This window comes from Lissotriton vulgaris, chromosome 1_1, assembly GCF_964263255.1.
Source record: "Lissotriton vulgaris chromosome 1_1, aLisVul1.2, whole genome shotgun sequence".
NCBI lineage: Eukaryota > Metazoa > Chordata > Amphibia > Caudata > Salamandridae > Lissotriton > Lissotriton vulgaris.
Window position 1 is genome coordinate 834957453 of NC_141685.1, and position 23443 is coordinate 834980895.

The 23443-nt window shown below is 43.5% G+C and overlaps 1 protein-coding gene across 1 annotated transcript in view; it reads left to right on the forward strand.

Moving 5' to 3' along the window:
* Positions 1 to 19761, forward strand: part of LOC147747975 (cytochrome P450 2D6-like) — a 250654-nt gene extending 230893 nt beyond the window's left edge. The window contains exon 9 of the mRNA XM_086957438.1: positions 18426 to 19761. Within this exon, the coding sequence (XP_086813564.1) occupies positions 18426 to 18604 (179 nt within the window). The 3' untranslated portion in view covers positions 18605 to 19761. The remainder of the gene's footprint in view (positions 1 to 18425) is intronic.
* The last annotated feature ends 3682 nt before the right edge of the window (positions 19762 to 23443 follow it).

Below are 23443 nucleotides of genomic sequence, written 5' to 3' on the forward strand. Positions count from 1 at the left end.
TGTGTGTAATATGGGTGCAGCAGTACCCCTAATCCCTTAGGAAATGGACTCATCTCCTGGTTTCCATCAACCCTAAGCCATGCTTATGTAATGTGGGAGCAAGGGTCCTCCATATCGCCCAGGAAATGGAGGCATGTCAAGGTATCCATGCCCTTCATGGTGTTTTTGTGTAGTGTGGGAGCAAGGGGTTCCTAATTCACTCAGGAGATGGAAGCACCTTAGGGACACCAGCTTCTACTGATGTTTGAGTAACCTGGTAGCAACAAGGAACCCCTCAGGAAAATTGTGAAACTTCAAGGTCTCCATGAGTTTCAAAGCATGTTAGTGTATAGAGGTAACCAAAAGCACCCCCCTCAATAATCTAAAGTGGTGGCACCTCCTCATCCGCTTATAGCACCCCTTCTTCAAATTATGCTACTTTCAGGTCTCAATAAACTTTACATTATGTGTTTACAATCTAGTAACCGCAAGAGACACAACAGGAAATGAATGCACCTCCCAGGTCACAGCGACCTCCAGGACATGTTTATGTAATCGACGCACAACAAAAGAGCCCTAAAAAATGATGGCACCTTCAAGGTCTCCATGAGCTTCCAACACACTTGCAGTGTGTTGACCTGCACACAATGAGCCTCTAAGTTCTTTAATGATGATTATGTTTACACTATTACACGCACCAGGAAAGCCAACCCTGATGTCAAGTAACCAAAAAAATAGGCCAAAACAATCCAAAATTAAGTTTGCAAGTGCACACTTAGAAGCAAACCACAAAAAAGCACACTTACTGATTCCTACACCCAAACATCAATGCCCACCAGATCAATTAACAATACAAAAATGGGGAAGAAGAAAACATATTGTAATTTACCTTTCCTTATTATGAAAGTTAGCTGAACGGTCCTTGTTGACAAAAGGACTGGTCCAAAGGAGAAGAGAGAAAGAACAACTGAAAAGTGGGAGAATGGGAGGCAATGAAAGACTCATCTATATATGTGTATGAGTGTGTATATACACACATACTCAAACACACCCAAGTCTTTTGCACAAACACATATAGAGACAAATTGCCCCATATCTTTTTAGGTCGAGCATGGGCAGCGCATGTGCTGCTCTGCGAGGCATGCTGTATTCGAGTATGGACATGAAGCTCCGCCCTCTCTCCACCCATATTTTTCATTGGCTTGTGTCATTGTCATTTGTAAATGCTTGTTAATAGTCCCTCCTTAGTACCGCCTTGTCTCATTTTGTAACCTCCCATGAGGACACCCCCTTATGTTGTTACTTGGTAGGCTTTAATTACAGCCGCCGAGCAATATTTGGGTAAATGTTTTTTCCTGCTTGCTGTTGCAGGCAGGAAAAACTCTCCCCCATTGCTTTTAAAAAAAAGTTTATTCAACTAGCGCAGCAAGCCTCAGTCGGAAAAATGGCAGCTGTGCCTTTTGTTTGTTAGTGCCCTTCCCCCCACCCCTCCAGTTTGTTTTATTTTGCCCCTGCATTGTTTGTCTTGATTCGGGTATCTTGATCTCAGAACAGTGCAGAGGGTCCCTTACTCTTCGAGGACTTGTAGCCGAGGTGAAAGGTTTTATTCAGTGCTGTAGCTCTACCTCCCACTGCTACTCCCTGGAGTCTCCAATGTGTCATGGAGTCCTAAGTTAGTGGCTGGACCGTGGCAGCGCTTCAGTAGCGGAAACACTAAGCCCCACCCCAAACTTGTATTTAAAAATAAATGGCATTACCTTTTTTGTTTAAGGAAGACCGAGTCATGACAATAAGAAAACAAGCATTTTGCAATGCAATAGGTCTCGCAATCGTGAGAGTTATAGTTATTGGAGTTGTAAATGATAATGTTTTTTACCTATGTGTTTTGTTTTGGAGTGTAGTGGGTGTATGTGGTGTGGGGTGGAATTATGTGGGTTGTATTGGAGTTGTTAGCTGTAGAACTGTGTGTTATGTAGTGTATTTGTGTAGAGGAATAATGTGGCACGGTGAATAGATAGTGGTGAGAGCTGCAGAGAATAGACAGAAAGGAAGAATGAGAGGTATAGGTAGCGTGTGTAGGAAGCTGTTTTTGAACTTGAGACAGATGAGCCGAAATAGTGTGTGAGAAAGATAGAAAGAAGGGGAGAGAAGGATATAGACGCGTAAAGAGGGAGTTTTGTGTATACAGAAGATACTCTAAGAAGGGGAGGAAAGTGTGGGTTTGAGGGACGGAAACAATAAAAACTTACGGGATAGAAACTGTGCTTGAAGACCTGAAGTTAACCACATGAGATAGGTGGGAATAGTGCGTGAGTGAGAAAGATGGGTGAGAAAATGTTCGAGAGAGGGATAGAGGGACAAGTGGAAGGGGCACCTGGGGGGAGATGAGAGATGGATTAGTGCACAGTGTGAGGAGGTAGAGGAAGGTAGCATGTGTGAGTAGGCAGTATAAAGAGGAGACAGGTAGTGTGAGTGAGGGATGGGAGAGGGCAGTGTTTTTTTGTGAGATGAGAGTGGGCAGCGGGAGTTGAAGAGAGAGATGAGAGGGGAAGTGGGTATGTGGGGGAGAGATGACAGTGTATACTTTGGACAAACAGACGCAGAGCACTAACAAAAACTACCTAGTGAGCAGGAAGAATTTTCCTTACTTCAATTGTTGTCATAGTGTTGTAAGATTTGTGTTTGTTCAATGTGGACTATAATATAATTTCAACAATACACATGCCACTAATGGAATGCAGTGGTGAGCATATATAGGCTGAATCTGCAGTTGATTATCGGTTGTTGCACTAGAACACACAAAATTGCCTGTTTTAGAATACAGTCAAAAGAAAAATCAATATTTACACAAAAGCAGGTTGCCAAAACACAGGGCCAGCATTAGAGCGGTGCGAACAGTGCGGTCACACTGGGCATTGAGCTGGAGGGGGCACTGGCCTGGGGTGGCGAGGGGAGCTGGGAGGGGCAGGTGCTGAGTTTAACAATAACTTACAATTAAAAAGCACCTGCTGGAGAGTTCCTTCTACACACAGCTTTCAGGCAGCAATAAAAATGTCAAGATAAATCTTGTGATTGATGTTCCTGCTAGAGAAAGATGGATCTGAGTTTTCCCTAGTGGCAGTTTTGATGACCATAAAGTGGTGCTGAGGGTTAATATGCCTTCTGCAAAGAACAGAGCTATATTTTATGTGGATAGGCGAGTGGATTATTACACCCAGCCTTTCCCAGAGGTTTACATTATTTTAATTGTATGTGAGAGAGGTTCTGTGTAGAGATGAGGGGCCCTTTTGCCGGGTGGGGAAGGATTCCAAGGAGTAGGTAATAGTGAGGGGAGGCACCAAAAAAGACTGTCGCACTGGGCGCCACCAGGGCTAAAGCGGGCCCTGCCAAAATATGACACCATTTCATAAGAAAAACACACATGAGTCCTATTTTACCTCTCTTTAAACCCCATAGCAGAGAGGTAACAATTTACTCTATGCATCAGGTTCTCTACCAAGCCCCTACAAATGCACAGGTTAAAATTAGAGATTGCTGCATGCCTTAAAATATGTTATATATTTCTTTCAATGTGTCAGCATCGCACTTCTCAACCTCATACTAACTTATTGGTGCACGTTTGGTAAAAAACGAATTGTACAAACAAACGTGTGCATGCACTTCATATTTGAAAGCTTGCTAAGTTCACATTGAAAGGTTGGCTGTTGTCTAGACTCAACCTCAAAAGGTAATGAAAATGTTATAAACTTCCCCTCATTTATTTGAATATTGTCAAAAGGTTTATTGCATAATTAATTAAAATCATTACAATTTCCACATGTTAATTTTGATACAAAAATACTACTAAGAAAGGTTAGGCTCTTCCTTTATTAAAAATGATGTAACACAGTTTTAAAAAGGGTTTCTTCCAGGGAAACTCCCACCGGCGTTAGGAAGTCAGAATGTTATTACATGTTTGTGCAAGGGTTACCAGTCATTCGGATCAAGGCAGCGTTATTCCACCGCTTATTTCACCATGTCCTTGTTCCACAAGACTCAGGCGTTTTTTCACTTCTGCCAGGAATTTTATACCCCGGCATGCCAAAATAATTGAACTCCCTCCCAGCCAGCAAGTTACCGCTTGCCTGCAGGTGCGGATTTTTAACTCGTTGCAGATCTGTTTTAGTAAACATCGACGTTGAACCAGTAGAGCCGGACAGAGGCACAAAAAGTGGGCTAGTGATTCTGTTTTATAGCCACAAAGTCTACAACTCTCAGTCTGGTGGTTACCTTTCCAGGATGGTAGTAAGTCTTTTGAAATGTGCATACCCATCCTATAGGCTGTAAAAGCTCTTTTTATGTGCACATTGAAGTGAGAGGTTAAGTATGCGTGCGGTCGTCCGGCTTTGAAGGAGTTGATTATGGTCCAACCATGTCGCCTCTTGGGAAGTGTTGCTTTGTCATCTTGGAAAGATTTCGTCCTTGCCGCCTTGTTGGCTAGTCTGCTTATGGTTGCTTTATCTGTCACAGATTCCCACGCTCCTTCCAGCCCCAGCTCTGTTACGCAGGATTTCAAATGTTTTCCCCAAGGGCACAGGGTTCCATTCACTCCTTGATTTTTTATGGCTTCCCAGTTTAGCCAATCCATTGAATCCGGATCTGCAGATCTTAACTTGTGACACAGTTTTATGAAGCCGCTCATGCTCCTATATTTCTGGTTTTGCAGACCGAATTCAAGCCTTACTTGCGGGGCTGAAGCACACTTTGGAAGGTTAAAAACTGCTTTATAGATTTTGGTTTGAAGCTCGTTTAGCAAGTCTATTTCCTCGCCGCACCAGGTGACGAGACCGTAAGATAATGATGGTAAAATTTGTGCCGACATGACCTTCAAGAGGTGATTGTAGTTCGGGCAATTCATTTTTGTTTTTAGCAACCGGTAAGCAAAGATTAGACTTTGGGCTTTTGCGCGTATTGCAGTTATATGCTCCGTTAGTTTTGCTCCCTGGATATTGTTACTCCAAGATATTTATACGAACCTTGTTCGTTCACCTTCGTCCCGTTGAACGTCCATGTGAAACTGAGTATTTTTGGGTCTACTAAACGTACCACTTTGGTTTTTTCTTTGTTTAAGTCCAGCCCTTCTTGTCTTAAGTACACTGATAAGATGTTTAAAGCTCTTTGTAGACCAACTGGGGTTTTACTCAGCAGGACTATGTCATCTGCGTATTGCAGACAGGGAATTCGTCGGTTTGCTAACGACGGAGGGTGCACTTCATCTGTGTCCAGCACTATTGCGAGATCGGAAAGGAAAAGGTTAAAAAGGGTGGGCGCTAAAACACAGCCTTGTTTTAGGCCCTGGTATGTTGGTATGTTCCTTGTTGTGTAAGCTCCATTTCCCAATTTAACCTTTGCCCATGTATCTTCATGCTAAACTTTTATTGCCTGTATTAATTTTGATGGCGTCCCCCAAAGCTGCAATTTGCCCCATAGACGCTCTTGATTAACTCTGTCGAAGGCAGATTTGATATCAACAAAACACGCGTATAATCGTGTGCCCTTTACTGCTGTTCTGTCCATTAATAGTGACAGGCAAGTTAAGTTGGTGATTGTCCCCATACCCCGCCTAAATCCTGTCTGGAACCAGGGGATTCTGTGAGATTCTTCAATCAGGTCTTGCAGCTTTAGGAGGATACAAGAGGCGTAGAGCTTTGCTTCAACGTCTATCAGCGATATGAGTCTGTAATTTGTTGGATTGCCATGGTCGCCATGTTTAAATATTGAATGAATCACGTTTCCCTTCCATTTTCCGTTTATTTGAATAAAATAATGCAAGAGGCTTAACATTCTCAAGTTAATCGTTTTGTTCAAGTGAGAGTTTTGTGAATTAATTAACGAGTCAGAGAACAGTCATACGCCACAACGTTGTCAATCAAGACCTCGTAATATAGGTACCTCTTATGAATATTTGTTCACAATCATAAAGTTAAAGGGACGTTAGGTTTTACAGGGGAAATTCGAATGTTAACTGGCTGAGCTTCCATCCATTCTATCAGGAAAGGTCGGAATGAGGTGTGAATGATTTGTGCTATCAGGAACGGTTGGAGTGAGAAGTGAATGAGTGCCCGAATGTATGGGTATGATAAATGGCGCACACTTCTCTGGGTCTACCAAAACAATTCATCACTGTTACAGAAATGTGCCTAAAAGGCAAGGGAAGATTTAAAAAAAACAGCAAAGTAAATCTAATAAAGTTCAGTAAGGATAAGGAAAAAAGGAAATGATAGTTTAGGTGTAAAGTAGCCCAAGAGCAAACAGTTACAAACGATAAAACAAAAAAGGTTTAAAAAAAATAAAGTTGGATAGAATGCAAAAGAAGTTGCTAGAGAGTTACCTAAGGAGAAACAAATAAAAGTAGCATGACATTAAATATTTAAGACATATAACCATCAACACAATCTAAGAAACTGCAAAATAGAGGTTTACAAACAAGAAGATATTATGTAGAATATATGTGGCAGCCAGAAGAAGACAAACCAAGGCACAATACAAATGCCAATACACATTTCCACTTTAAGAATTTTCACATCCTCACTTACACTGTTTTATGGTTTAATATTTCATATTTAATTATTGAACATCCAAATTTAAGATATACAACTGGAGGCAAACATTTCCGCCTAAGGAATGTCTTAAGGCATGCACGGTACAACACCTACAGTCAGGTGTTGTCCCAGAGAGTCTAAAAAGTCTATCTTAACACCACTCATAAACAATTCGATCAAGTAGTTGTCATCATGAGAATATCACAAATACACATGCCTCTCCCCACTGTAATCAATAAAGCCCAATCCTCATTAAATGCACTGGATTTCTCTGTATCCATCTCAAACATCAACACATATCATTTGTTCGCACTGGAAACAATAACCACCTGTCACTATATTGTCAGAACCTGAAGCAACTTCGGGCTAGGACGAAGTACATTACAAAACTGCCATAAATACATGCAATAACACCTCTCCTCGCCATCCCCACCATTTCCTAGGGACAGTGTCAGTTGCCAGAGCTCTAACCAGCTTCGCCATTAACATGCCACTTCTGTTGAGAATCAGAGATCGTGATACTTGGACATGTCCGCCAGAGCCTCAACGTGCATTTCTCCCCACGTATGAGGTTTGTGTTCTGAACATATCCCCAGTACCAAACAAATTTCCCAGGACACCGTCCCTTTTACTGCAATAGCGTGTCAGCAGCCCAGATATTGCACTGCGACAAGAACCACTGGAAAAAAGTGGTGCAAACATAGAGTACTAGACAAACTGGGGAGAGGCATTGGGCACCTTTACCATAAGCATGAGCCAGACTCCTGGAGCCTGATGGTAGTTGTAGCCATTCCTGGAGGGCAGGTCCACCAATTTTTGAGCATCATACAGTGTGTCACGCTTGGAATGCTGGAAAGGCTAGTTCGTGATGGATGGTCATGCTACAGATTACCGTTTCTTCGGGAGAGCGAGCCAGGTTCGGATTGGTGATGGGGCACTCAGGAAATGGCCGAAGGGCGGGTAGCCAAGTTTAAGCTGTGGGCTGCTTTTTGGGGCAGCCTGGGGGCTGTCTGTGCTGTTAGGATGCCGCCAGCAGCCCAGTGGGTGCCTGAGTGGCCTTTCTGGAGGCAGATGAGCGGAGGTGTCACTCCCTTTCTCTCACTGGGCCAGCTCATTAATATATGCTGATTGAGCGGGGCACTGAGCAGAAGTGGTCTCACTTGCATCCATGTGTGACTCAACAGTGTGAACTAATCTGCATTTTTTTTTATCTAAGTGAAGTTAATAAAACATGCCCACCACCCCCTTTCTTTTTCATAAAATTTCCCTGAAGCAGTATTTTGCGGAAAGGCAATGCTTAAATCTAGGCCACTATTTTTTAGTGTGCCCGGGCTGATTTTTTTTATCCCAATCCAACCCTGGAGCTAGCCACAGTGGCAATTTGTGTGGGTCTCGAAACGGGAGCAGAAGTACTCATGTAGAAGGCATCGGGTTCAAAATATACCAAGGAAGCAAAGAAAATAATCAAGCATCTGCACGCTCACTTCTTCCACACTATATAACATGCGCTTGGGCACCACTAAAGAATGCTGCCCTTTTAAAAATAGTATGCATTCGTTGACATGCGTCCCGGTCTCAGAGAATCTTCTGCACTACAAAGGTACACGGATGATAGAGGAATCCGGAGGAAATATTCTGCTGTTTTTGAAACGCCAGTGAAATGGCGACATTCCATGTTAAATATAACTGAATCTGAACTGAATCACTCTTCCTCATTGTAAAGGTACAGCAGCCCCAGGGGCTGCAGAGGAAAGGACATGTTGAGATCAGACAACCATAGTGGTTGCAAGAGGGAGGGAGGCAAATATCTCAAATTCCTACTCTCTGTAAGTCTGTCTCTGATGGTGGAAAAGAGGTGGTCACCTTTAAGTTCAGAGCCTTATTGTAAATAACAGGATCTTTTAGTCCCCTTTCCCAAAGTATGCCATTTATATGAAGATACAGCAGCCACTCATTTCATTTCATCATACCTTATTTTGCTTCAGCTTGTGTATTACCGAAGGGCCTTCATGGCTTTACGCAGCGTTTCACTGCAACTTTTTTTCGGTAAATGTTTAAATGTTTGGTAACTTTACAGCCAGCCAAATGCTTCACTTTATACTGTTAGTCCCACTTCTGTTACAAGCACTTTCATTTGTAATAGTCCCAGTGCTAAATACTCATTTGTTTGTCCTCTTGACAGTGCTGCAGCTATGTCTGTTCCCTGTGGTAATTCCACAGTCTTAATCTTCTAGCCACTGCTGCTAGCTGCTTCCCATGTCCCAGTGCTAATAACTAACTATTAGTCCTCAAGGCAGTGCTGCAGATGCATCTGTGTACCTACTGGTATTTCCTCATTCTCAGTCCTCTAGCCAGTGCTGATAGCTGCTTCTCTGGTCCAGTCAATAATTCCTCATCTCTGTTCCCATGTTTAATTCCTCACTCTAAGTGCTCTAGGCAATGCTGCAGCTGTGTCTCTGTTCCCACTGGTATTTCCTCATTCTTAGTCCCCTAGGCAGGGCTGCTAGCTGCTTCTCTTGTCTCGTCGGTAATTTCCACACCCTCCGCAGACCCATCATGCTCCTTGGCATGCAGGAGGTCAGGAAGAGGTTCACTTTCCTCCTCCATTCCATCATCTGTTGCCAGGAGCATAGTCACTTCAGACCTCTCAAAGTAAGATTTGAGGCAGTTTACATGGAGGACCCTCAAAGGGTTCCTTGGAGACTGCAAGTCCACCAGACAGGTGATATCACTCTTGCGCTCCACCACCTCAAAATGCCCAGTCCACTTGTTCTGGAGAGCATGCGGCTCCACTGGGGCTATGGCCACACTTTCTGGCGAGGCTGAAACTCAACCAGAGTTGCATTCTGGCCATACCAACGTTTTATATACTCCTGACTGGCTTCTAGGTTTGCCTCAGCGAGTTTCCTGACTCAGGCAGTCTGGCTTCTGAAGGCCAGCATGTAGCTAAATACATTCTAGGGGGGCTTCCTGGGAGTCTCCTCCTAGCCCTCATTCATCAGACTCAGAGCTCCTTTCACAGGGTGCCCTACAACAATTCAAAGGGGCTGGACCCAGTCCCTTCTGCTGTACCTATTTTTAAACAAATAGAAGGCATGGCAAGAGGACCTCCCACTCACACCACATGGAGTATGTCAGACCCAAAATCATGTCCCAAGGGCTTGGTTGAATCTCTCAACCAACCCATTAAATTGGGGGTAGTATGGGGTGGTGAACTTATAGGTTACACCACACTGTTCATACAGAGACTTCATAAAGAAACATAGAAAGATGCCACCCAGGTTGAATGACACTTTTTTAGAGAACCCCATACGGCAAAAGATCCCCATCAATGCCTGGCTCACCACAGGCACCTTCATTGTTCTTAGAGGTATAGCCTCTGGGTACGGGTATCATGGTCCATCAAGACCAGGATAAACCTGTTGCCCATGGCTGTCTCGGGGCCCAGAAGCCTCACAAAGTTAATGCCCACCCTCTCAAAAGTGATGCTCGCGACAGGAAAAGTCTGGAGCAGAGCCTTACATTGCTCTCCACTCTTGCCACGTGCCTGGCAAGTCAGGCAAGTCCTACAATGAGTAGAAGAATCTCTGCGCATGTGGGGCTAACAGAAGTAGGTGACAAGACACTCAAAGGACTTTCCTGCCAACGGCACCTCAAGACCCAGGAGGTAGGCTCTGAAGCACTGGGTTACCACCAGCAATGAGCTGACCCAGGCTCAGCAACCTTAGGCTCATTATAAAGGAGACCATTCTTCCAGTAAATCCAGTGTGATCTAGACTCCTTGCCAGCTGCCTGGTCTACGGCCTGCAGTCACGGGCCATCAAGAGAAGGGCACTCTTCTCCTCCTGGCAGAATTCCTCCCTGGTAGGACACCCTTCTTGCTGCCAATGGTTCAGCTCAGGCGCATCCCCCAGTTTGGCCACTTGCTCCCCTGTAGTTTCCAGGGCATCTCCCTCAGGTTGCTGGACCGTGGGATCTTCTGGGGGTTTTGCCACATGCCCACTGCCCCTCCTCTTTCTGGCAGGGATCTGGGCCACTCTTTCAGGCTCCAGTCCCCGCTGATCAGCCTTCCTGGATGCCATTGACCGAGTGCTCACACACACCCACCCTGGCAACCCCAGCAACTCCAAATGTGACCAGCGTTCCACCTCACCCCAAATGGAATCCTCCAGGTCATTTCCCAGTAGACAATCAATCGGCATGGTTGGGTTCACAGCGACCCTCAAGGAACCTGAGACCCCCCATTCAAAGGGTACCTGTGCCACCTTGTACTGTCACTCAGAGTTGTCCACTGCAACTACTTTGTCGAACATATTGGGGAATACCTGCTCTTCAGACACCAGGTGACACCTCACTGCAGTCATTCTGGCTCCAGTGTCTCTCAGAGCTTCCATCCTCTATCAATTGATGGTCACCCACTGCCTGTATTTCTTAGTGTTTCAGGAACAAGGGTCTTCTGGACAATGTCACTGTCCCTTAGTGAGACAAGGGTCATCTCAGGGAATCTGGGTATGTTCCGCTCTGGAACTAAATCCCTTAATAAGGGGGTTCCTCAGGGCTCATGTCTCAGCCCCACATTCTTTAACATCTACAATGCCACCCTTACAAAGATCATCAGAGAACACAGCTTTGACCCTTTTTCATATGCCGATGACACCCAACTCCTGTTTTCGTTTGACAATAGCATGGACACAACTAAACAGCTCTTTGCAGAGGGTATTCATGCTATCTCCAACTGGATGACAAAGAACTTCCTCCAGTTGAATGCCAATAAAACCAAAGGCCTCCTGTTTGGAAAAGCACAATTGATCTGGTCCCCTGATTGGTGGCTGGCAGAATTAGGGCCTGCTCCTACCCCCACTACCAAGGCAAAAAAACGTAGGAGTATACCTGGACCTTTCTTTATCTATGAAGGACCAGGTTTTGCCTACATAGCACCGGGTCTCTGGAACTTGCTCCCCAGTGCCTTACGTATGTGCCCTAACTTGCTTAAATTCAGAAAACTATTAAAAACAGAACATTTTAAAGAAGGATTGCCCTCACTACCTCCTCGCTCATATCCATTGCTAGTGCAGAGATATCCCTGCCAGGGTGAGTCCAGCACTCTAAAAATCATTCATTCATCTCAGCTGGCTCCCAACATTCACCTGGAACCAACTCCATCCCAAGCGCTACACTGGCCACCCCGTGTCTGCGCACCAGTGGGTGACGCTGTCCACTTGAGGCTCCATCTCAATGTGACCCTCCTGACCACATGCATAACACTTGCGGGGATCCACTTCTGCAGGTTTCCCTGTGTATTTAACATGCGTATTTGTAAAGCGCATGTATCACCCAAGCTAGGGTCTCAAGGCGCTAAAAATAGATGTTTATTATTGCCCAACTCAATGGTACTAGTTTTATTGACCTCAGATCGATGAAAGGCTGAGTGGACCCACCAAGATTTGAACCTGTGACCATGAGGTCAAACACAGGTCCCTACAGTGGGCGCATTAGTCCACTAAGCCACCAGACCCTGTAGAGATACATGTTTTTTTCTCATTGGGGATGGGAACCTTTACTTTGGGAACTAGATTGGGGCCCTTTAGAGAACTCCCTCTGTATACCCTTGTCCCCCCCCCACTCTTCTGCTGGGGACCCTGCCAATCTTTGGCGGAGTCACCCACATAACCCATGTGGACCCTGGTACTCGTCCAGCAGTTCACCTCCTGAGCAAACTTTCAGGGGTCAGTCATCTGGCTATTAATCATATGCTGGTGTAGCTCTGGCAAACGCAGACTATACAAGTGCTTCCAAACAACCTAATTGTAAAACCCTGATAGTCAGTTACCTGGCTGTCCTTCCTTTATCCAACCATCCAGTGCTCCTCAAAAATGGTAAACACATTCCAACCAAGTGAATAAATTAGCCCTACCAAGGGCGGACTATAGGCACCACACTTGGCTGTCCCATTTCCTCCTTATTATAGTGGTCAGTGCACAACAATTCCTGCACCTGCCATCATTAGGTGCAACTGCAGATGCAGAGCAACAACAGAAAATTTATGGAATGGTGCACAAATTACAGTTTTTTGTTCACTATTATCAAGATAATGAGTCTGGCAAGTTATCCAATTTGTCATTAGTTTTATTCAATAAGCTCAAAATAGCATCATCCAGCCAACTCGTTTCTTTCAGATTGGTTGCTTGAACTTTATCAGGGCTGTGGATAATACATACTCAAAAACATAAACATTCACATAGTGGACACATCAACACATAAAAAATAAATTTTTACACAAGATTTAGAATGTCCAACCACAAAATTCCTTTTAAAAACAACTGTACGACAAAAATAATGTTTAGACAAATCATTATTTCATATAAAAAGAGCACACATACATAGACATGACTGACCCATAAGAAAAATTACTCACTGGGACTGATGTGTTGTAAAAGTGCATGCTGAAAAAGGTGGTAAAAAAATAGTAAGAAACACACTGAGAAGTTACAAACTGGGGTAAGTGTGTCATGAAGATACTAAACAGAAAACGCAGATCCACTTAAAGAAAACACAATAAACATGCCATTGACCGAGTGCTCTCACACACCCACCCTGGCAACCCCAGCAACTCCAAATGTGACCAGCGTTCCACCTCACCCCAAATGGAATCCTCCAGGTCATTTCCCAGTAGACAATCAATCGGCATGGTTGGGTTCACAGCGACCCTCAAGGAACCTGAGACCCCCCATTCAAAGGGTACCTGTGCCACCTTGTACTGTCACTCAGAGTTGTCCACTGCAACCACGTTCTTTAACATATACAATGCCACCCTTACAAAGATCATCAGAGAGCACAGCTTTGACCCTTTTTCATATGCGGATGACACCCAACTCCTGTTTTCGTTTGACAATAGCATGGACACAACTAAACAGCTCTTTGCAGAGGGTATTCATGCTATCTCCAACTGGATGACAAAGAACTTCCTCCAGTTGAATGCCAATAAAACCAAAGGCCTCCTGTTTGGAAAAGCACAATTTATCTGGTCCCCTGATTGGTGGCTGGCAGAATTAGGCCCTGCTCCTACCCCCACTACCAAGGAGTATACCTGGACTTTTCCTTATCTATGAAGGACCAGGTTGGCTGCCGTCCCAGGCAACTATTTTGGTATGCTAAAGGTTCTCATGAGAGTGTTCTCATAGTCTTATCACCCTATCGGTGTGCAAGACCCTGCTCCAATCTCTGGAAGTCAGTCGTTTGCACTATTGTAAAGCACTACTGGGAGTGGCAAATGAGATGGTGCTAAACAGATTGCAAGTGGTTTAGAACACTGCAGCTCAGTTGGCTCTGAATCAACCATTCAGGGCTCCCTCCTGGCCATTAGGCCCAAGTACAGAAAGACAGAAGATTATTTAAATGACCAGTATAGTGTTGCAAGAGAGGTGAGGAAAGAGTGCAGCAGGTAAAGTACTCCACCACCCTTACCAAACAATGAACCAAAATACTTTGTATCCCACATGATGGCGTCACAGAGGTGAGAAAGGTAATCATGGATTGTAAGGACCTGATACCTAATTATCAATGATCCGTGGATACGATACCCAATGGAGTCGTAGACCGCTTACAATAAAAAGTAATGCACCCGTAAAATAAACTAGAGCGTTAAAGAGGTCAATTCCAACCAAGTATGAGAATCAGTTTTCTTAAAAGATCTAAACTTTTCCTTATACTGCTCTGGGGGTGAGACCATACTGGGTAATCAAAGCATCCTTCATGTGGTGTAGATGAGAGCTGTATTTCTCCCTAGGGCTGTCAATGTGCCTCTCCTCTTTACCTCAAAGTGTTTGCCCAGATCCCCTTTCCCAAAGGGTGTTATGGACCTCATTCAGGTGGAATGATGCCTCAAAAGCTGAAAACCAAGTATGCATGCCATCTAGCTTCCTGTACTCTTGCACCAGATACTTTGGAATGTGCACCTACTACCCAGACTGCACTGGCTGCACGCTGCCACCACTTGAACTGGACTCTGTCTGCTTGGCAGCTGATGTCCAGCTCCTTTAATCTCAATTCAGGGGCTACAAGCAATTTGTTTTCCTCCAGAGCAAGGGTCCTCTGTTCCAGGGAAAAGGCATTCTCCTTATCTTGTTACTTTTGCTCCCACTCAAACGTTTTACTTTCCATCCTGAGTTTCTCCAGCTCAAGCTTATTGTCCCTGCCCCTCTCTCTTTCCTCCGGCTCCTCTGGGGACACACTCCTAGATGACACATTGCCGCCATCCCCAAAAGAGTCTCCCACAGGCAGATCCTGAGCTCCAAAATCCTCTTGCTGGCTCTACACCCCCGGATCCATATTACCATTCTCAGCCTCCCCAGCTTCTCTTGTTGCCCGCCAGGCCTGTGGCGCCTTTTGAAGCACCTCCAGCCTAGCAGAGCTTCTAATGGTGTTGCAGGGATTCTAATCTGGAGCAGAACTATGCTTGGGACCATAGCACTTCGGTATGTAGGGACTGACAGCCTGATTCATCAAGCTGAATTGCGCTCGCAAAGGGCCAGATTCTGAGAATCTGGCCCTTTTCAAGTGCGATTTTTGCATTTGGGATTCATCATCCCAAATGCAAAAATCGGTAATAGCGATTTTGCTATTTTGCGAGGAATTACATTTAAGGAATCTCTATTTGAGATACCTTAAATGCAATTCATCATCCATTTTTAAATAGCGAATTCGCAATTTCGGCCCGCTATTTACCGCGAGGTCAAACCTCGTGGTAAATAGCGAAAACTTAGAAAAATGCTTTTAAAAGCATTTTTCTAAGTTGCATGTTGCACACACACATGTCCTTTGGACATGTGTGTGCGCAACACCTGTTTAAATTTGCATTTAAGGGGTGCTACAGGGTGTCCTTTGGACACCACTGGCACCCTTTAAATCGCTATCTTATTTGCGATTAGCAAATTGCTAATCACAAATAAGGAATACTCCCCATTCATTCCTATGGGCCTTTTGGCCCATAGGAATGAATGGGGAGCTATTCCTTATTTGAGATTAGCAATTTGCTAATCGCAAATAAGGAATATGTAGGAATCGCATTTTTTTGCGATTCCTACATAAATCCCGTTTTGCGAGCCTGTAATAGCGATTCCTTATGAATCGCTATTATAGACTCGCAAAACGGGTCGTTAATGAATCAGGCTGTGAGTCACCATTACCACCTCAGTATCTACGAGCCTAACTTAGACTAGCTAAGTGCCTCACTTGCCCTCCTAACCTTACCAGAGCAACAATTGATTAGGCAACCAAGTTTACAAATCTCTCGACCCACACAGGTATCGCAGTAACAGGACACACCCTTTCTCTCTCTCACTTATACATGTCAATAATAAGATAAACAGGAGACACAAAGGAAATTTAGGATATTTATTTATTCATGCTCAGAAATGCAGCATTCATGCCACAATTAGAAAACAAATGCATACTAAAAATACTGTTAGCATGGTTAATAAACTGAACACCATGAAAAGCCCTGTCGTTTTATAGGACAGAGTACCCTAAATCACCCTCCCCTGCTACTGAAGCTAATTTATTATATATTGAAGATATCTGATATTAGTGGCTGACCCCGTACCTTTGCAGACACAGATGAGCGTTCCACATTTCGGCAGATGCAGTGTTCTTGTCTCAGAACTCTAGTCCATGTGTGTTTTTATTTGACAAGACGTGTGTGCATAAACATCAGCTGCATTTTTTAGTTATGTCTAGGTGCTAGTGCCTGGCCAGAAAGAATGACAAGGGACAAACAGGCAGATGAATCAAAGAAAATACCGGGAGCAAACGGGCAGATTCTCAGAATCTGGCCGTTTGCTCCCGGTATTTTTGCATTTGGGATGCATCATCCCAAATGCAGAAATCACAATTTAAGGAATCTCTAAATAGCAATTCCTTAAATTGCTCTTGCATTTAAGGAATCCCAAAATAAGATTCCTTAAATGCAATGCATGAAACCCAGAAAAATAGCCCATAAAGGCCCATAGGAATGAATGGGAAAGCCATTCCTTATTAGCGATTAGCTATTACCGAATCGCAAATAAGGAATATGTAGGAATCGCTAATAACATTGCAATTCCTACATGCATCCCGTTTTGCGAGTCTTTAATAGCGATTCCTTAAAATTCACTATTAAGGACTCGCAAAACGTAACTTTGATGCATCTGCCAGATTGTTGTTTGACCTTGTCTGTGGTGTTGAGACAAATCCTAAAAAACGAACAGAACACGAAAACATATGTAGGTTAAGTGTGAAAGCGCAATGTGGCACAAAGCAAGTATGTTTATGTAGTATCGTGTGCAAAAAGAAAATGAGGCCTACACAGTTAGGCTAACATACAGAAAACTGCAATGGGCCATGCAGGAAACACTGAACAAGGGGGCATCCAAAATCTTTGCACAACTGTTTGAACTGATCCACTTTGTAAGACTGCAACTTCTCAATCTTAAACACCAATTTTGCAACCTCACTTGCTGGCTCACCAGACAGAGACATGGTATGTGGATACTTCAAGGGTTATCACAAAAATAGGAATAAGCAAAACGCAGTATGTGGTCGTGTAATGGTCTGCGCAAAGTAGTAGTATACACCAATCACTGTGTGTCAAAGTAAAAAGCAAGTCATATCCCACCGCTGACCTCCAATGTTAGAAATGAAGGTCTCTAGTTGATTAATCACAATATTTCCCTCAAGTTGTTTTTATTATAACACCTTACTTTGGCATTCAAAGTCCATACCATGTTTACATGCTAATTAAACTGAAAAGAATTTGGAAACCAGGGCCTGTATTATGTATAGGGTGCACTATCCATGTTTGCGCCACCACGTTCCTTCAACAGGTGCACCAGGCACAAACATAAACAGTGCATATGATTGTAATTAATGTGCTGCCCTCAAGAGAGCTGTGAACTCAGAGCTGCCATGGGGCAATGTATTCAGTGAAATCCAGAGCAGCTACTTTAATCAGCCACACTGTTTTCACTGTGCATGTGGCACACACCTTCAATTAGAGAGAGGGGACAGAGATCCCCCTGCAGGCAGATTCAGTGAGTGACTGCATCTACTTGCACGCGGATGTCCTGAGGGGTCCATGGGACCCTTTTTTCCTCCAGAGGGTGACCCACAGGAGGCACATAATAAGTGAGCCACCGTTTTGTGGGACAGTCAATGCGCCTTCGAACAGCTTCTTTGCCCTGGCACCCACATCCATAATATGGTGCGAGCGCAGAGGCAAAGAGATTCCATCATTTGCATGAGACCATACAAATGAGAGAATGCCCCTTCGAAATACTGCTGGTGCTACTTGTGCGCCAGTGCAATCTGTAATACAGAAGGGGACGCACAGCGTCTGCAGCCTCTTCTGGAATACCTAAGTGCCCTGGCAGTGTACACTCTTGTTGCGCCCCCATGGAATTTTGGATGTATGAAGGCCCTCTTTTGTGATTTCCTAATTGCGAATCTTTGCAATTTTCAATTAGGAAATCGCAAAAATAGAATGCATAGATGTGTGTTTAACACTTTTAGTGATTCCTAGGGGATCGCAAATGACCTACCTTATGATTATTAATGAGGTAGGTTGGACCACTGCCTGCTCTTTAAAAATGATGGGCCGATTCTGTGAATCGGCCCGTTTGCGAGGCCAAAATGCTTGATGCATCTGGTCCTTTGTGTAATACAGCCTCAGGGAGGTTTTCTGATAAAGATAAAACATCTTTTTTGTTACCATTTCATGAAATGTTTTGATGCTTGTGTGGATATGGAAAGACATCATCTCATAAAAGATAAAACATCTAAAGGTCAATTGCACTTTTAAACATTTCTCTCCCTTTTGCCCTTTTGTCTCAGGACGCCGAGTCTGTTTGGGAGAGCAGCTGGCAAGGATGGAGCTTTTTCTCTTCTTCACCACTTTTCTTCAGCAGTTCACTTTCTTCATCCCAAGGGATCAGCCGAGACCTAAGGAAGAGAACTTGGCAGGTGCCATAAGAGCTCCCAAACCTTACCAATTATGTGCTGAAGTGAGATGAGGAAGATGACCCTACAAGGCAAAACATCTTACCATTAATATATCGAAAACAATAGAGCCACTGGTGTCTCTTTCAGGAAATGATGGCTAAAATTTTACATACAGCATTCAATTTTAAGGTCCTTTACACTACGTTCTGTGATGAGGGATGGGCTCTGAGGGAATTTTACTAATCTATAGTTAGAGCTCATTCTTTGCTGTTAATTCAGGACAGGTTTCATCCATATATTATTATGGTGGCTATCCCTCAGCATATGTTTATATTGAACCATTTTTCCTTAATATGGCTCACAATTCAAACTCCTCTCCCACACGTTCAAGGTACTACATAACACTGGCCCACCAATTTTCAACAAACAGATCTTTTTTCACAAATCTTCCAGTCACCTACATTCCTCTGGACTTCTACTTGCACACATCTCACGCATATGGAAAACAATATCCAGTGGTTGAACCTGCTCTTACAGTGCGCATGAAGCATGGAACGCTCTGCCATTACACATCGGAGCCTCCTCCTCACTTCTTGAATTCCACAAGAAACTGAAGACCTCCCTTTTCAAGTAGCCCACCTAGGCTCTAGATTTGGTTCAACTCATACCAGCTCAGTGCAAGGATACCCTACCAGGTGATAGTGCACTCTATAAATCTACATAACATAACATAGCATACCATAACATAACTTACTGGTTGTGTTTTCTAAAGTGGCAGGAGTTCATTACCTTTCCATGCTGTCCCTGTAACAACAACTCTATTCATTGTACCCTCCATTTTATTGGTTTTTTTTGTTGCAAATACTATAAAGCCCTTAGAATATGATTTTTGAAACCCTTACTCAAAAAATGCCATTTTACTCAATGCACACTGGCATTGTCGTTTTTACAGCAACTATGTGCAGCAAACATCTGTTTTGCATTGATTCATTTGTTCAATGCTCTGGAAAGATAAAGTGATCGCTTTTTGTGTAGTTTGAATTATTAACTTATATATGCAAACTTCATTTACTTTATAATTATTTGTCTTTGTTTATGAATTTGAGAACTATAACTCTGCATCATGGATTGTTTGTAACATTGTTATTGAACTTTGATTTTGCTATATTTTGAATAATAAAGATATATTTTATGGTTTTTCTTAAACTCATTAAAGACCAATTAAATTTAATTGCATAGAGGTCATTAAACCATCCTTGATTCGAGGGTGGCTTCTCAAACTAGTCTGTTATGTACTATCTATGAATTTGTGGGATATAAATTTGATGGTAAAGAACACAGCCTTTGTATGTCAAAAGGGGCTCATTACAATGGACGGACTGAAGTCTGTCCACCATCATCTCCGACGATTGTGACCGGCTGCCTATAAGGCGGCGGTCCTGCAAATGACATTACAAATCACCGCCACCACAGTGGCTGCAAATGGCATGTTTAACATTGTGGCAGGTGCTGCTGGCTGTTTGAATTTCCCTGCACTACATGGCAGGCACCATGCGGTGCCTGCCACATGATGCAGGGATATGTAGGGGGGCACCTAATGCCCCCCAAGTGCATAAACAACCAGCCCATGCACAAGGGTCCCACAACAGGCCTCCAAAGTACATTCCCGCCAGCTTTTCCATTGCGAGGTAACCCTTGAAATTGAGCACATCAGTCATGGGAAAGTCAATATGACATGTATCAGATCCGGAGTCGTAATTATCATTATCCCGTTACCGCATTGAAAAGATTTACCCCTTTGACTCACCTAGATGAACAGGGCTGACGGTAGGAGATCAAAGAGATGAGCATCTGTGATCAGGATCTAGAGCCACAGGACCCCAAATGTTATATAAGGGGCAGGCTGGGGGATACCAATAATATCTATGATTATTTAGTAATCAAATCCTGGAATGTTGCAGGAGTGAAATGTAAACTTGGGAACCCAAACTGACTTAATTTTAGAATGTCTGCCCATTTGATTTGCCTACAGGAAACTTGGTTAGAGAAGATTTCCATATAGATGGTCATGTCTCCATGATCATTCCAGCTTCACCCTCAATTAGTGGGCGAGCAAAAGGAGACTTGGTGATTCTAACCTCTGTTCTATAACCCATCGTTCTAAAACACATGCAATAAATCTCCCTACTATCAGCTGGTACACCTGCTAATTGATCAGAAGTATGAGGTCATTTTAATTAACTTCTACAACAATGTATTCAACGACACACGTAACATTATTGTTATGGAATCGGGAAAGGAAATTGAGGTGTATACAAAGAAAGTAGGTATTGATTATATGTATCTTTGGATTGGAGATCTTAACACAAGCAAATGTCAGTGCCCCACCAATGCAGTATGTGGCTACTCAGACTGCTATGGGAAAGAAGAGTCCCATTTCCCTCATGTCTCAAATGGTGTCTTAATAGGCAATGTCCTTTACAAATTAACCTTGGAATCGTTAGAACAGAATGTTGAGGAAAATGTATTACACAGGAATGGCCACCCTTCCATTATCAAAGTTTTATTTGCATTATTAGTTAAAATTGTTACAAAATTCGCGTAATAAAATAACGATACAAAGTTTATTAAAAAATTTACTAAAATTATTGTCTCTCGGCCTTTGTTTTGTTTAGGGACGGGCTTGTGAAATCCTGGGGTTAAGCTGGCCCTGTTTGCCCACCAACTGAATGGTCCTCCTATTTTATCAGGTCTAAAAGTTTTCTTGCTTCTGCCAAGAATTTGACTCCACAGCATGCTAGAATTATGTTGGAACCATCGAGCCAGCTTGTGACTGCGTGTCTGCAGGATTGAATGTTTACAGCGTTGAAGATGGGTTTCAATAAGAGTCGTCTCTGACTTATCAGGGCCGGACATAAGCAGAAAAGGTGGACAAGTGTTTTGGTTTTGTACCCGCAAAGGCGACATTGATTCGTCTGGTGTGATGATTTCCAGGACGGTAGAAAATCCTTTGTGACATGCATCCCCATCCGATAGGCTGTAAAAGACTTTTTTAGATGACCACTGAAGTGGGATGTTAGATATGCGTGTATTTTTGGGGTTGTGAAGCAGTTCAGGATGGTCCAGGCATGCTGCCGTTTTGCCAGTAACTCCTTGTCCTCAAAAAAAGATTTCCATTTTGCTGCCGCGATGGCGGATTTTTTCAGACTTACTTTATCTGTCCCTGATTTCCAAACGACTTCTAGCTCTAACTTTTCCACGCAGAATGTCAGATACTTTCCCCAATTGTTCGTGGATTCAGTTTCCCCCTGTTTTTTAATTTCCTCCCAGATTAGCCAGTCCAGGGAGTCTGGATCTGCAGATCTAAGTTTGTGGCAGAAGTTCACGAAGCCGCTCATGCTCCGGAATTTCTGATTTTGCAGTCCAAATTCAAGCCTGACTTGTGCGGCTGAAGCAGATTTAGGAAGATTGAAGACCGCTTTATAAATTTTAATTTGTAGTTCATTTAAAAGGTCCACCTCCTTGCCGCACCACGTGACTAAGCCATAAGATAGGCTGGGCATAATCTGTGCTGCCATTGTTTTTAATAAATGATTATAGTTGGGTCAATCCATTTTTTCCTTTAGAGAGCGATATGCGAAGATTAAGGATTGTACTTTTGCTTTGAGTGCTATTTTGTGGTCCTTATAATTTGCTCCTTTTGTTATTGTAATTCCCAAGTACTTATAGTGCTCTTGTTCTTTCACTGGTGCCCCTTGGGCCATCTATTTGTACTTTAGGTTTTTCCGGTCAACTAGGCGGAAAACTTTGGTTTTCTCTTTGTTAAGTGCTAGGCCTTCCCGTTCTAGGTACAGAGTTAATTTATTAATAGCTCTTTGTAAGCCAATAGGTGTCTTGCTCAATAATACAATATCGTCAGCATATTGTAAGTAATGTATTGAATTGTTTGCCAAAAATGGAGGATGGTTATCTGCTGATTCGATCGCGCTTGTGAGGTCAGAGAGAAAAAGGTTAAAAAGGGTAGGGGCTAATACACAGCCTTGCTTTAAGCCTTGGGGCGTTTGGATGCTACTAGTGGTACTGCCTCCATTTCCCAACTTCACTCTTACCCAAATGCGGTGATGAAGGGCTTTGATGGCTCTTAGGAGTTGGTAAGGCATCCCCCAACTCTCTAATTTGCTCCACAAGCGCTCTCTGTTTACCCGATCGAAGGCAGACTTGATGTCTATGAAACAGGCGTACAAGCGAGTGCCATTTGCTATTGCTTGGTCCGTTAGGATAGACAGGCAGGTTAGGTTGGTTGTTGTTCCCATTCCTTGCCTGAAGCCTGTTTGAAATTTTGGCATGATCTTTGTTTTTGATATCCAGGCTTGTAATTCACGTAAGAATGCAAGAGGCGTAGAGTTTGGCCTCTACGTCTAGTAAGGATATCAGTCTAACATTTGCGGGATTGCGATGATCGCCATGCTTAAAAATTGGATGGATAATACTTCCCTCCCAAGAGGCGGGTATCTCTGCGAGATTGTATATTCGATTGAACAGTGGCATTAGAATTTCTGCCCACAGATCCGGGTCATGCTTAAATATTGCGTTCGGTAGCCCGTTTGGTCCTGCTGCACCCTCTGACTTTAGTCTTGAAATTATAGATCTTAGTTTGGTTTTAGTGATTAAATCAGCTGGGTCTGTTGACCCCTTCAGGGGGTTTTCCTGGTTGGATTTCCAATAGTCCTTCTTCGTCGCTCCTTTTGGTTCCTCCGTGTGGCTTTAACTGCCCCTGAATCTTTAACGAGGCCTGAATATGTATTGCTATATAGGATTTGCACATGTCTGATCCAAGTTTCTGCTCCAACCCCGGCTTCTTGTAGGATTTTTGCCCCTTGGTTAAGCTTGTTTATGATGCCCCAGAAGAC